At 45.2% G+C, this 14,386-nt stretch overlaps 2 protein-coding genes across 2 annotated transcripts in view; both read left to right on the top strand.

Annotated features, from left to right (window-relative positions):
• LOC128351476 (lipase member K-like) overlaps positions 1 to 14,386 on the top strand; it is a gene marked incomplete at its 3' end in the record, with an annotated part of 121,786 nt that overhangs the window by 74,916 nt on the left and 32,484 nt on the right. Inside the window, exons 6-8 of the mRNA XM_053311055.1 lie at positions 1,289 to 1,487; positions 6,070 to 6,179; positions 7,531 to 7,639. Of these exons, the coding sequence (XP_053167030.1) occupies positions 1,289 to 1,487; positions 6,070 to 6,179; positions 7,531 to 7,639 (418 nt within the window). The remainder of the gene's footprint in view (positions 1 to 1,288; positions 1,488 to 6,069; positions 6,180 to 7,530; positions 7,640 to 14,386) is intronic.
• The window catches only part of LOC128351473 (lipase member M-like), an 80,313-nt gene continuing 73,465 nt past the window's right edge, over positions 7,539 to 14,386 (top strand). Inside the window, exon 1 of the mRNA XM_053311050.1 lies at positions 7,539 to 7,667. The gene's annotated coding sequence lies outside the window, so the exon portion shown is untranslated. The remainder of the gene's footprint in view (positions 7,668 to 14,386) is intronic.

Raw genomic sequence — 14,386 nt, forward strand, 5'->3', positions numbered from 1 at the left:
AAGAATGCTTTCCAGCAGAAAATTGATTCTTCAAACTGTTGAATGAATATTTAGATGGTGATTTTTGAACTATTACTATTATTTTAAAGTTCCAAAGAATGACAAGCATTTCATTAGTTCTAGAGAAAACATATGAGCAAATGCAGGCCACATCTCAAAAATCAGACCTACGATGAGTGCTACATGTTATTGTGAGTTATATATTTTTAAAAATATGAATGTCATCATTTGCATATGCATGCTGACAATTCCAGCTGTATTGTATGATCTCCAAAAATCTGCTTCCTTTTCTTTTGAATGTACTTAAGTGAATGTTGACAAGATTAGTATTAATATTTTAAACAATTGCTTTTCACATTTACACAATTCTTATGGGGTTCTCAGCTTTCACACATGAATGCTGTCGCTCACTAAATTTTAAAAATTTAGTCTAACACATATAAAGTTATAAAGTTTCAGCTCTATATAGGTTGTCATTCTGAACCAGATGTTCACGTTGCAAAAGCATTAATATGTGTATTGTATAGAATGCATTTTTTCCTAACTTCAGGCAATAAGGGTTCCAGTACTTACTCTGGAGATATCCAGATCAAATGCAAACTTTGATTAAAAAAACAACACAACACTATATGGAAAGTATGTATCATGCGATATTTGAAGGACTAGGATCAAGGTCCCCTGTGGCTGCTACTTTTAAAAAAGTTCAAAATGACAGAAATGCAACAATGGCCCAGCTTTAGGGTAAAATAATAAGTAATATTTGAAGCAGCTCTTGGGAGTGTCAGTGTCTTGGCTGGTAGATCCATTTAGATTAGGCAAAACAGACTGGCTACATTTAAAATATCAGCTCCCTCTATCAAGTTCTGTTCTGCACTGGATTTGCTCGTTAGCTGGGTCCCGACACTCTTGCTTTACCAGAAGCCTGGCTTCTGGTCTCTGGTGTATTCTTGCTGGGCTCCTCTGGCCTGGGAGCTGGTGGTACTCTTTACTCCCAGGAGCCATGCCAATCACCTCCTCCTTCTCCTTGCATGTTGAGGGCACAGAAAGTGAGATCAAGACACAAGGTTTTGATGGTTGCACTGCTAAGGGGGCAGATTAATTCTGCTATATTTGCTTCTAGTGGTTTTAATAATATAAACCGTGCTTTAATATAATATGTAACAAACTTACAATATATGTATGCATTTTATTATATTTGTATATAGAATACATAATATTTATTTTTCACTTTTAAATTTAATACAATATAAAAAAATAATATAGATTGTTCAATCCATCTTTCTTGCAGGTCCAAAGCAAGTAGTTTTTCTGCAGCATGGTTTGCTTGCAGATGCTGCTAACTGGATCCCAAATCCTCCTGATAATAGCCTGGGTTTCATACTAGCAGATGCTGGTTATGATGTTTGGCTGGGAAACAGCCAGGGGAACACCTGGGCTAGAAAACACCTCTCTCTCTCACCCAGAGGATCAACATTCTGGAAATTTAGGTAGCCTATTTTTGCAAAACCAATGTATGTATGTAACTCTCACCTTCCCATTCAGCATCTCTCTACAGGTAGTTGTGAATGAGATGGTAGGGCGTGGGAGGGGTGAGGAACAATTAGGTGTGGGAGGGGTGAGGAACAATTAGGTGTGGGAGGGGTGAGGAACAGGTTTTATAGCTGCTTCCCTAATAATCACAAAGTAATTTTTACTAGATTTAACTAAAGGTTTATTCAGAAACAACTCCATTTTCTCCTTCTCCTTTTCCTTCCGGACTCCCCCCACATCTACTCTCTACAGGATCCCCACTGGGACAAATTTCGAAAGAACAAAACATAAAAAGATTACTAGATCAAATACAACAGAATAATACAGTGAAACCCCAGACGAGTGTGATGCAGTCCCACCCTGCTCTAATTCTGTTAGGGGTAAGGGTGGAAATCAGGTGAGCTATGTTCAAATCTATATCCCCAGAACCGAGGTTTATTCAAAAGGAAGGGAGAAGGGAAGAAATGATACAAATGATTCCAGCATGTATATAGTTTCCAACAAATTCCTTACCCACACAGACAGTGGAAAACCCTCAGAGTCCAACAATATACGTGTCCCTCACTACTACAACTACGACCAATATTTATATACCACTTTTCAACAAAAATCCCAAAGTGGTTTACAGAGAGAGAGAGAGAGAGAGAGAGAAAATAAAATAGTTCCCTGTCCCCAAAGAGCTCACAATCTAAAACAGAAACTTAAGATAGACACCAGCAACTGCCATTGGAGGGATGCTGTGCTGGGGACGGATAGGGCCAGTTACTCTCCCCCTCCTAAATAAAGAGAATCACCACTCTTCTCCTGAAGAGAGCTGATGTGGTATTCCTGCTTGTCCAATCTGTCTGCTTGTCTTGCTTTCTTGCTTGGATTCCTTCTCTCACTCCTCTTGATCTAGAATTTAAATGTTTTTTTCTTGTTCCCTTCTCTTCGCTCAGTTTAGTTCTTACCTCAGAATCCACACAATGGTAACCCCAAAGGTCTAACCCCCCCATCTGTTCTTGTGCTCCAAAAGGTGGCTACACTCATATGGTTACATGCAGGGGCAGAGCCACCATTGGGCCAATGGATTCAAAGAACCCAGGCTGCACCCAATCAGGAGCCGTGCCTCGTGGCCCCGACACACTCCCTGCATCTGACGTCAGATGAGGAGGTGCTGGTTTAGCTCCCAAGCAGGGGCTGCGCGGCCCCTTCGGGAGTTGAACTCCAACTCCTGAACAGAGCCTCAAGGCTCCGTTTGGGAGCCAGACCAAGCTCCCCGCGCCTGACGTCAGATGCGGGGGGTGGGGTCAGCGGGGCCACTGCTGCGGCCACACACGGGCCACCAGCAGCCAGGCTCTGCGCCTGGTTACACGTAAAATATTGGTCCATTCCTATGTGAGTTAGGTATGGACTAAGATTAGCAAATATTAAAGAAAGTATGTTTCTGAATGTTTACTGACACAGCTATAATGGTGGTGTAGTTCTGTATGTTAAAGAGGGTACAGAATCCAACAAGCTGGAAAACTTAGGAGGACCAATTATCTCCACAGAATGTCTGTAGTAATACCAGGCCTTTAAAAAAATGTATTATTGGAAACATACTATCTGCTTCTTGAGAAAAATGGAGAGAAAGTTGGAGAAAAATCAAGGAAGCACCCAAAAGTCAAAATGTAATGGGTGACTTCAGTTACCCCCATATAGTTTGGGTAAATTAATGTTCAGGTCATGATAAAGATACCAGATTCTTAAATATCCTATTACTGTGCTTAGAATGATAGATCATGGAACCAACCAGAGGTGAGAGGTACCTTGGACTTAACTCTAAGTGGCACCCAGGACTTGGAGTGAGAAGTAAGTGTTGCCCCAGGTGTGCTGGGTAGGGATGTTCAAGGTCTGGTGGTTTGGATGGTTCGGCGGTGGGGTGGGTGTGTTACCTTTAAGGAGCAGGGAGAATGCCCTTACCCACCCCCCACATTTTCCCCGCTGGTGCTGTGCCCAAAATCTCTGTGCAGGGTGGCAGCCTAGCTTCTTGTCGCCCCGGTCACTGACCGGGGAAGCAAGAAGGTACTCTGCCTGCACAGCAGTTTTGGGCACAGTGCTGGCAGGGGAAATGTGGACTCTGTGTGTGTGTGTGTGTGTGTGTGTGTGTGTGTGTGTGTGTGTGTAAGAGCACCCTCCCTGCTCCTTAATGGTAAAACCCATGCTGCCCCATCCGAACCACTGGACCTTCGGACTGGTTTGGCGATCCATAAGAGGACCGCTGAAACAGTTCATGCACATCCCTAGTGCTGGGTGGTGCTCTAAAAATCAGGGGCCTGCCCTTCATTTCATAAGAGATGAGGGTAGCCTTTGGTTTAAGCAGATGGGAGTGCTACAGTTGTAGTTTAGTTGCAGCCAGGAAGTGGGTGTGAGAGAACATGAGTTAAAGCAGAAGGGTCTTAGGGAGTGGGACCCTCTTCTTATTTACCTAAAAACATTTTATAAAACGGATTTGTATCAGGCTTTTGAATGGTAACAAAAATGTTTTTAAAATGCCCTAGAGCTGACTTTTGTATGATTTTACTGGGGGAGAACGATTAAGTTACAGTCAAGACTTTGGCATTGCAATTGATACTTGCTCTAATGATGTGATGGAAGCTCCTGTGTGTGTGTGTGTGTGTGTGTGTGTGTGTGTGTGTGTGTGTGATATGTTGTGGAAAAATCAAATAAATTATTGATTTATTTTTTTTAAAAGCAGAAGGGTCTTGTGGATAATTTGCTCCAAGAAAATATGAAAATTCCTCGGAGCCAAATACCTGATGGTTTTAATGTAAGGCAAAATAATGTCAGTGAGACGAGCAACATTTCTGAGGGGGATGTCACACATCCCTCGGGCAGGATTTAGGGCCAGATAACCCAGCAACCACTGAGGTGCAGGGCCTGGGGAATGCCAGGAATTTCAAATGTAATGCTGACAATTAAAATGCTTTATAAGATTAGTGGAAATAAATTTGGTTTTAATATACTTATATATGAATAAATGCAGATGTACAGAGCCCAGTGTTCAAAAGTTTTGTCAGAGACATAATATGTCTTACATAGTATTGTAATAAAATAAATAAGGTTATTACATGACAGGAATAAATCATGCATGCAGATCATACATGAAGATGAAAGGTGATAGAAACCCATGCCTTAGTCGCGCCACAGCTGGATTACTGTAACACGCTCTACGTGGGGCTGTGCTTGAAGAATATCCGGAAACTACAACTAGTGCAAAACGTGGCAGCTAGGGTTTTATCTGGAGCTGCCCGGTGGGAGCACATCACACCCATTCTGAAAGAGTTGCACTGGCTACCAGTTCGTTCCCAGGTCCAATTCAAGGTGCTGTTTTTGACCTTTAAAACCCTTAATGATTTGGGCCTGGGATACCTGAGGGACCGCTTCTCCCAAGGGTTGCTGCCCACTTGATGAGGTCATCTGAGGGAGGCTCTGCTCCAGGTGCCGACTATGAGGGAGGCTAGGTTGTTGTGTACTTGGGACAGGGCCTTCTCTGTTGCTGCCCTCAGACTCTGGAATGCTCTCCCGGTGGGTATCCGCTCCTCAGTCTCATCACAGTTCTTAGAAAGCATGTCAAATCATGGCTTTTTACCCAGCTTTTATATGATTGTCTCCACTGCTGCTTCTTGTATTTTGTACTGTTTTAATGCTTGTGCCTTAATTATTTTAAAAAATCAGATTTGTCTTTATATTTTTTAGCTCAGTGTTTTAATGTGTCTTTTTTATAATCTTGTTTTTAAATTGTATTGTGATCCACTTTGGGATTTTCTTAATGAAAGGCGGGGTATAAATTTAACAATTAAAATAAAATAAAATAAAATAAATAAATGCAGACTGACATCCCCTCTAAAGCAAAGCTGGTCTGGATGACCAGCTGCATACTTCATTGGTCCTAGGAGAGAGGGGTGAATTTCACTGATCTCCCCTTTCCTCTGATCCTACTGTGCCTCCCTAAAATATATCCCTGAGAGTTGCACAGCACTCAGACTTATTTTAAGCCCTCAGGGACATAACAACACCAGGACCAGTACAGCATTACCAGCTCTGTGTTGGTGCTTCTTCTGCTAACTGAGCAAAGAGGCACCTTTTAGAAGTGGTGAATCTTTTTATTTAGCAGTGGGAGAGCAAGTGGCCCTATCCATCCACAGCACAGCATCCCTCCAATGGCTGTTGCTGGTGTCTATCTTATGTTTCTTTTTTTAGATTGTGAACCCATTGGGGACATGGAGCCATTTTATTTATTTATATCGATGTAAACTGCTTTGGGGACTCCTGTTGAAAAGTGATACAGTATATAAATATTTGCCATATTCGTTAGTCTGGATTTCAGCCAATATAAAAATAAGGTATTCAAAAGTTGTACAAGGTGGTATTGTTGAGCTGGGTATCATGTGATCAGTGACTGACTGCACATCCCTACTTATTTCAGCAAGGAGAACAGAAACTGCTATGTTACAGATGTGACACATTCTTTAGCATCTACATATATTGAGCTTAAAATGATGTTTTTGTTTGCAGCTATGATCAGATGGCTAAATACGATCTTCCTGCAACAACAGATTTTATTGTGCAAAAAACTGGCCAGCAACAAGTGTATTATATTGGACATTCACAAGGAACCACTATTGGTATGTTTGTTTGTTTGTTTGTTTAGCAAATTTATTTACCACCTGACTTCCTTAGACTCGAGGTGGTTTACATAAATTAAAACAACAACGAAGACAAGAGAAGAAGGGGTGGGGGAGAAATAAAAAATAAAAAGAACCCCCCCCCCAGACACATGTTATAAACTAAAAGCCTGACAAAATAGAGCAGCTGGGCCGCAGCATTTGGGGCCAGCCGAACCTCTTGAGTCATCTTCAAATGCAACCCCAGGTAGAGGGCATTGCAGTAGTCCAAATGAGAGGCGATGAGGGCATGAGTCACGGTTGCCAGGGCCTGCTGAACAAGGTAAGGCCACAGTTGGCACACCAGACAAAGCTGTGCAAAGACTTCCCTAGCCACGGCTTCCGCCTGCTGTTCCAACAGGAGCCATGAGTCCAGGATAACCCCCAAATCACGATCCTGCTCTTTCAAGGGGAGCGCAACACCATCAAGGGAAACACTCAAAACTGGAACCTGGCCAGATCAAGAAGTGAACAAGAACAACCCTTTTTTGGAGGGATTAAGTCCACAGACTTGACAAACTGGTGGCTCTGGCATAAAAGTGTTTGCTCAGAAGACTATCTAGTTTATTTAGATGTATTTATTTACTTTCAAGTAAGTAGCCTTAAGGTCACCACCTATATATATAAAATCACTCTGCAGTTAACTCTTAAATGATAATTTTACTGAGCTAAAGCCATGCTGATACTTAATATAAAGCTTCCAATATAATCTCATCCAAAATATGGGTGGATGGTGGGGAGGGGGAAAGAACTTAAATCACTTATTAATGTGAAAACATCTTGGATTTCAAAACAAAATGCATTTTAAAATGTGTTGATAAATGAACGTGTTTTGGCTTTGTGTCTGCTTTGGCATATGTTGAAAGCTTGTTTTGTGTGTGTGTTTTAAAAAAATAACAGGAGAAACAGCCAATCTGAAATTAGGTTTTGGGCCTAATTTGAGATGACACTCAAAAGTCCATTCTATGGTCTTTTTCTAGCAATTGATTCAATAGGGCTGGGCCTTTCTCCGGCCCCTTCATGGCCAATTGGAGGATGACTGGTACTGTAATGGATGTCTCCAGCCCGAGCAATACATGCTGGGATAGCTCTTTTGATCCTTAGATGGCCCAGCTCCCAAATTATAAAATGGAAATCATGGCTGCATTACTCATGTGTATTGGATCTGCAGAGCGAAATGGAGGTTCTGCTTGCCTGGGGGAAACAGGTTTGGAATTCTCCCCTCACCCCTCAGAAAAAAATAAAAAAATCCACTCCCTTTTACAAGATACATACTTACTTTAACTCTTCTTCTACCACCCCCTGTCCCCAGCTTTTATAGCTTTTTCCACGAATCATCAGCTGGCTGCAAAAATCAAGTTATCCTTTTCCTTAGCTCCTGTAGCTACAGTTAAACACGCCAGAAGTCCTCTAGCAAAACTCGCATTACTTCATGATACAGCAATCGAGGTATGTGCTTGCCTTGGCTTTAAAGTATTTGTTACACAAAATTGCTAGATTCAAATTAAAAATTGCAATTGCAGATCTGATCCTTTCTAACAAGGCAAAGAGTAGGGCTGTACAAAACTTTGGAGGCAGAACTTGTTCTAAATTGAACTGGCCCAAACTGAACTGCCATCTTGTTCAGGTCAGTTGATGCTGAATGAAAGCTGGATATGGCTGACTTGATTCAGAACTGATTTGGCCTCCAAAGCCTCCTCCCCTTCCCACTACTTACCTTACTGGGTAAGGGAGAAGCAAGAAACTCCCAGCAGCAAGGGACCAGCAGTTCACACAACTCCTCTTTCAAAAATTCTGGAAGGAATCAAGGAAAAAAATAATCTTGTTTTCTTTTTAAAAACAGAGTATTCCCGGGAAAGGTGCAGGGTTTCTTGGAAAATGTGGTATCTTCACAGGCTTCCACAACTGCAAAGAGGATTTTGAAAAGACTATATTTCCCAAGAAATCCCACACTTTTCTGAGGACTGCTGGATTTTCTTGAATAACAGCAACAAACCATTTTAAGAGACTTTTGTAAGAGATGCCATGTGCGTTGCAGCAACTTATATCTTGCTCCAGGGTGTTTTCCAGATTACATGCTGCAATAGATTTGCAACGTGCCGGCTAAGTACCCTTCCATATTGCCTGTGCTTTGACATCGCAGTTGCTGCGCTGTCAACAGGGTGCCGTTCATATTTCCCTTGACTTGTTTTGGATTTTATTGATGCGTTTTTGCCCTACAAGTTTGTAAATGTGTTGTAGGAAAGTAGCTTTATTTTCCCATATTAGGAGGCTTGCCTCATTTTTTATGCGTTGCAGTGAGGGTGTCATGGCTCAGACTTCTGACTCGGAAGACTCAGAGTAGAACGATTTACCAGCTAGTGAGGGCTTAGAGCAGGCATCCCCAAACTGCAGCCCTCCAGATGTTGCTGAACTACAACTCCAAGCATCCCTAGACACAATTTTTTGTGGCTGGGTATGCTGGAAGTTGTAGTTCAGCAACATCTGGAGGGCCGCAGTTTGGGGATGTCTGGCTCAGAGGCACAGCCACAGGATTTGGCAGAGAAACCAGACTCTGGAGCTGAGGATTCGCAACAGCTGCCAGACATGATCTCTGATGGGGAAGAGCCTGGCACTTCACCTGTCTTGAGACAACGTCTCAAGAGGCAGGCTCAGTGGGAGTCACGCAGGTGTAGGAGATCCCAAGAAAGAAAGCCAAAGTGCTGACTCAGGGAAGCCTGATTGCTGGTTCTCTTGAGCCATATATATTCAACAGTCTCTCTTTGCAACTTCGTTGGCTGCTGATAGTGTGCTCTTGAATGTCAACCATTTCTGTGTCCCAGTTTGCCTTGTCTGTACTTTCTTGCATTGTTCCTAATTCCTTGTTCTGTGTTCTTTGCCTGTTTCATTCCTTGTTTTGTCTTTTCCTTCCACTTATTACTCAGTTAGTGTTATTGGGGGGTACCTAGTTTCAATTCAGGGGACTTAATCCATTGACTAATTGCTTTGTGAGCCTTTTATTTTCCTTCATTTGGTTTCGCTGCTGCTCTCTGGTTACTCTCAGGGGGAGTGCTGAAGGGGGTTATAAAATCCTTTTGGGTTGAACCTGGATAACTATAGACCTGTGTCTAACCTTCCCTTTTTGGACAAGGTGATGGAGCGTGTGGTGGCATCCCAGCTGCAGAGGGTCTTGGATGATACGGATTATCTGGACCCTTTTCAATCTGGCTTCCGCCCCGGGCATGGGAATAAGACTGCCTTGGTCGCTCTAGTGGATGACCTACGCCGGGAACTAGACAGGGGGACTGCGTCCCTGTTGGTTCTGCTGGACCTCTCGGCGACGTTCGATACCATTGACCATGGTATCCTTCTGGACCGCCTCTTGAGTATGGGAATTGGAGGTACTGTGTTGGAGTGGCTCCGTTCCTTTCTTGGGGGGAAGGTCCAGAAGGTGTTGCTGGGGGACCACTGCTCAGCCCCGTGGCCATTGGCCTGTTTTGTCCTCAGGGTTCGATTTTGTCCCCCATGCCGTTTAACATTTACATGAAGCCGCTGGGAGAGGTCATCTGGGGACTTGGACTGAGTTGTCAGCAATATGCGGATGAAACTCAGCTCTATCTCTCCTTGTCATCTGATCCTAGGGAGGCGGTGGATGTCTTGAATCGGGGGCTGGAGGCCGTGATGGGTTGGATGTGGGCTAATAAACAGATAAGACGGAGGTATGAATCCAGATAAGACGGAGGTACTGTTGGTCAGTAGGAGAGCCAATCGGGATGAGGAGATTTTACCGGTTCTGGATGGGGTTGCACTCCCCTTGGAGGAGCAAGTACACAGCTTGGGGGTACTACTGGACCCAGCTCTGCTTTTGGAGGCTCAGGTGGAGGCAGTGGCCAGGGGTGCCTTTGCACGGCTTCGGCTAGTGTGCCAGCTGCGTCCCTTTCTCGAGAAGGCAGATCTGGCCACGGTTACCCGTGCCCTAGTCATGTCGCGGCTGGATTACTGTAACGTGCACTATGCGGGGCTGCCCTTGAAGAATATCCGAAAACTGCAGCTAGTGCAAAACAAGGCAGCTAGGGTTTTATCCAGAGCTGCCCATTGGGATCACATCATGCCCATTCTGAAAGATTTGCACTGGCTGCCGGTTTGTTTCCGGGTCCAATTCAAGGTGCTGGTTTTGACCTTTAAAGTCCTTAACGGTTTGGGCCCGGGGTATTTGAGGTACTGCCTACTCCCAAGGGTTGCTGCCCGCTTGACGAGGACATCTGAGGGGGCCATGCTCCGGGTGCCGACAATGAGAGAGGCCCGGCTGTTGTGCAATCGGGACAGGGCCTTCTCTGTTGCTGCTCCCAGACTTTGGAATGCTCTCCCAGTGGCCATTCGCTCCTCGGACTCCATCACGGCTTTTAGAAAGCTTGTTAAAACTTGTCTTTTAATCCAGGCTTTTACATAATCGTTTTTACTGCTGCTTCTGTGTGTTTTTACCTGATGTATTGTTTTTATGCTAGTATTTTATAAATTTTAAATTTGGTCTGCTTTTATATATATTTTTAGCTTAATATTTTTATTGTCTTTTATTGTATTTTTAACTTTTGTAAACCGCCATGGGGTTGTCTTTTAATGAAAGGCGGTATATAAATGCAACAATAAATAAATAAAATAAATATTTCATTTGCTCTCCCCTCTTTGTGCAGGTGCCCATGCTTCCCTTCAAGGCAGTATTCACTTCTACTCTTTTCCTGTTCTTCTCCTACTAAGCAGTTGACTTGGCCTACCTTCCTCCTACCTTCAGCTTGTATGGAATCAATTTTTGACCCTTCCAAGTTCCCTTCCTCTTTCCCAGCATGTGATTGGCTCCTTTCATGAACTTGTCCTTGCAGCAACCAGTGCGAGGGTAGATAGGGGACCCCATTTGAATGTAACACCAAACTGGAGTGGAACAGGGCAGAGGCTGGAATCTGTGAATATCCAAATGTGTGAAACTGAGGATTCACAGCAAAAGCAACCTGTGGTTTCTCTCACTAAACTCCAGTTTGAACCTTCAGTTTGTAGTGAGTTTTGCTGTTCTACCCTGAGGTTTGAAGGCAGCAGCATTTTGTCTGAATGCAAACGCTACCATAACTGCAGTTTAGTGCTGTGTCTGGAACCAAAATTATAGAGAGGGTGGCTCAGGAACATGCCCACTCCATGCCAGCAGCACTTCTAGCTGGCTGCCTCTCGGAGCACTTGCCACACCCCCTATCTCCATGCTCCATGCTGGGGATTATGGGTGTTGAACTCCAACAACATCTGGGGACCCACACGTTGAGAAACCCTGCACTTGAAGATCATGGCCAATGGCTGCCACCCTGCCTCTTTTTTAACACCTTGCCCACTGTCTGATAATGCAAACATTATGGAGCTTGCTGGGTTACAGCCTTGGCAGACCAGCAAGAGGGAGTGGCTCCCCCGCCCTGAAACTGGAGGTTGCTGGGCTACGGTTGGACGAATGTCTGTGATACGATTCACAGTTACAAAAATTATTGCCAGTTTCAGCTACCTGCAGTTTGCCGTTACGTGTAAATGGGGCCCAGTGAGAATTCAGGGGATGAGGCAATGGAGCGGGCCCCAAACCCCATGGAGCCACCACCTCTGCCACATCCCAAAGATATACCATTGTCCTTATTCTCCAAATACAAGGGCTCTCTTGAGTCTCAACCCTCTACAGTTTAGTCACATACACACAAATACACCTGCAGTAGGAGCTGACACCTGTGGAATAGTGCCTGGTCCCTTTAAGCCTCTTCTGTTCCTGGCAGATAGGGGAGGAGCCTGAAACAGAAGTCCTGAGTCTGTACTATACTATACAATGACTCAGTCTGGGCTGTTGTTGAAGTGACATCTCATTCTTCTGTGTGGACGCCCAGCTCAGCCTGGGAGTGTGCCAACTCCTGTTCTCAGCAGACTGGACCTCAGTCCTTGATCCTTGCTAGATCAGACCTGACTAGATTAGACCAAGACTTACCTGATCAACAGATCCAGAGCCACGGCCCCTTTCCCCCACCCACTGCTTCTGAGGTCAGATGCAGGGGACCGGCTAGCCCTGCCCCTGCATCTGACGTCAGATGTGGGGGTGTGGTCTCCCTCACAAATGGGGCTGCATGACCCCATTTGGGAGGGAGATCAGCCTGCACTGTGTAGGACAGTGTGGGCCAGAGCAACTCTCCCTGCCTTTAAAGACAGGGAGAGCCATTCTGGCCACACTGCCAATGGTTGATCTCCCTCCCAAACGGGGCTGCGTGACCCTGTATGGGAGGGAGATCAATCCTGATGCCTTGGCAGCAAGGCCAGGAGTGGCTCTCCCTGCTTTTAAAAGGCAGGGAGAGTCACCCTGGCTGTGCTGCGAATGCAGTGCAGGCCAATTTCGGTCTCAAACAGGGCCACACGGCCCCATTTGGGAGCGAAATAATGCTCCCCACGTCTGAAGCCACAAGTGGCCCGGGTTCTTTGAACCCATTTTTCCAATGGTGGCTCCGCCCCTGCTTCAGGTATAAACAGAAGTGGAGGATCTCTGCTTAAAAAGCATTCGGAATTTGTCTTCCCTATGAAGAGATGAAAGTGCTTGTTTGGATTATGCCCAAATGTACTTAGTAGTAAATAGACTACTGAGGATCCACTGGGGATTCCCTTTTCCAAGCAAAGGGAGATTCCCACAGGGCAGGATGTGGTGAGAGGGGAATTTACCTTTCTGCTAATGGCAGGACAGCAGCAATGGGGACTCCTCTAAACTCCCCTCCATCCTCACCAATAGCAGCCTGGGCCAGTGTCTGCGGCCCACTTCGGGCCTCTGTACAGTAACTGCAGAGCGTGCTGCTGGCCTCTGTGCATGTGCGGAGGCCATTAGAATAGATAGCTAGGTGCTCTTGCACACTGCACGCTCTGCAGTTACCTCACAGAGTCTTGAATTGGGGAGGCCGGCAGGGGGAGTGGGTTTAGAGGAGCCCCTCCAACCACCATCCAGCCACCAGTAGGGAGGTAAGTTTCTCTCTCATCCCCCACCCTTTAGGAATCCCCCTTTGCTTGCAAAGAGGAATCCTCGGTGGATTGCCCTTTACATGCACTACCCTGAACTGGTCTGGACCAGTTGTGTTTGAATTGGGGCCTGTCTGGTTCAAACTCGAACTGGCACTCCCTTTGTGGGAGGGGGGGAGTCTAGTTCCAACTCGGATGCCTTTGACTCAGACCGCGGTTCTAGTCAAACCAGTTTGCACACCTCTAGACAATACAGCCTGCAGCTTCATCTGCCTGCCTTTGGTGCCCTTCCACCTAAGCAGCTCTTCACCGAGCAGTTCCACGGCCCAACAAAAAATCACTCCTCCCCTTCTGAGCTCCTCTGCATGTGAGAAAAAGGAAAGGATGGGACTGTTAGTGTTTCTGTAGGACTACTAAGGGCTTACTTAGAAGCATATTCCACTGAAATGAATGAAAGTCTTGGTTCCTTCCTTCCTTCTGGAAGGAAATTTCTGATTCTAAGAGTATTCTGATGTAAATAGAGAACCTTTATCATGGCAGACTAGATGAACAGTGATCAGATAATACAAAAGCATTCGAGAGATAAGAATCACTTTTTAGCCCTATTCAGACATTATGCTGTCAGTCCTGTTTTTGTGGGAATCTGTACCTATATTCATTTCAAAAATGAACCTGGGTATAGGCCCCTTAGAAAATGTACTGCTATACCAATGTTCAACATAACATGTGAAGAATTATACCTGTGTACATGGTATATTTGTACACATGTTAAACATAATGAAGCTCTTACCACTATCAAGTGGGAAGGGCTACCCTCTTTGGCAGAGAGGAAGCCCGACGATCCTCCTTTGGGCTCTGGCTGGGTGGATCACCTGCCCAGATGAGTGGTGGTTTGTCTCTGGCGCTCCCATGCCTGGCTACAGCTCACCCGGCAGCTCCAGGGGTCAGGCACAGAGAAGCACCGTTATGTGGGGCCCACCCCTGGAGCCCCAGTAATGCACCACACAAGTGTGTGGTGCATTTCTGGGATCCCCCTCCCTCCCCGCAAGTGTGCCTGCTGCGGCTGCGAGCAACTTCGTTTAACCATGTTTACAAGGGTGGACATGTAGGCAGTCTTGCTGCCATGGAGCCACTGGGCTCGCCCTTGAGCCCACTGGTTCTCACGAGTAAGGATGTGCACA

Source organism: Hemicordylus capensis, chromosome 3 (genome assembly GCF_027244095.1).
Source record: "Hemicordylus capensis ecotype Gifberg chromosome 3, rHemCap1.1.pri, whole genome shotgun sequence".
Lineage (NCBI taxonomy): Eukaryota > Metazoa > Chordata > Lepidosauria > Squamata > Cordylidae > Hemicordylus > Hemicordylus capensis.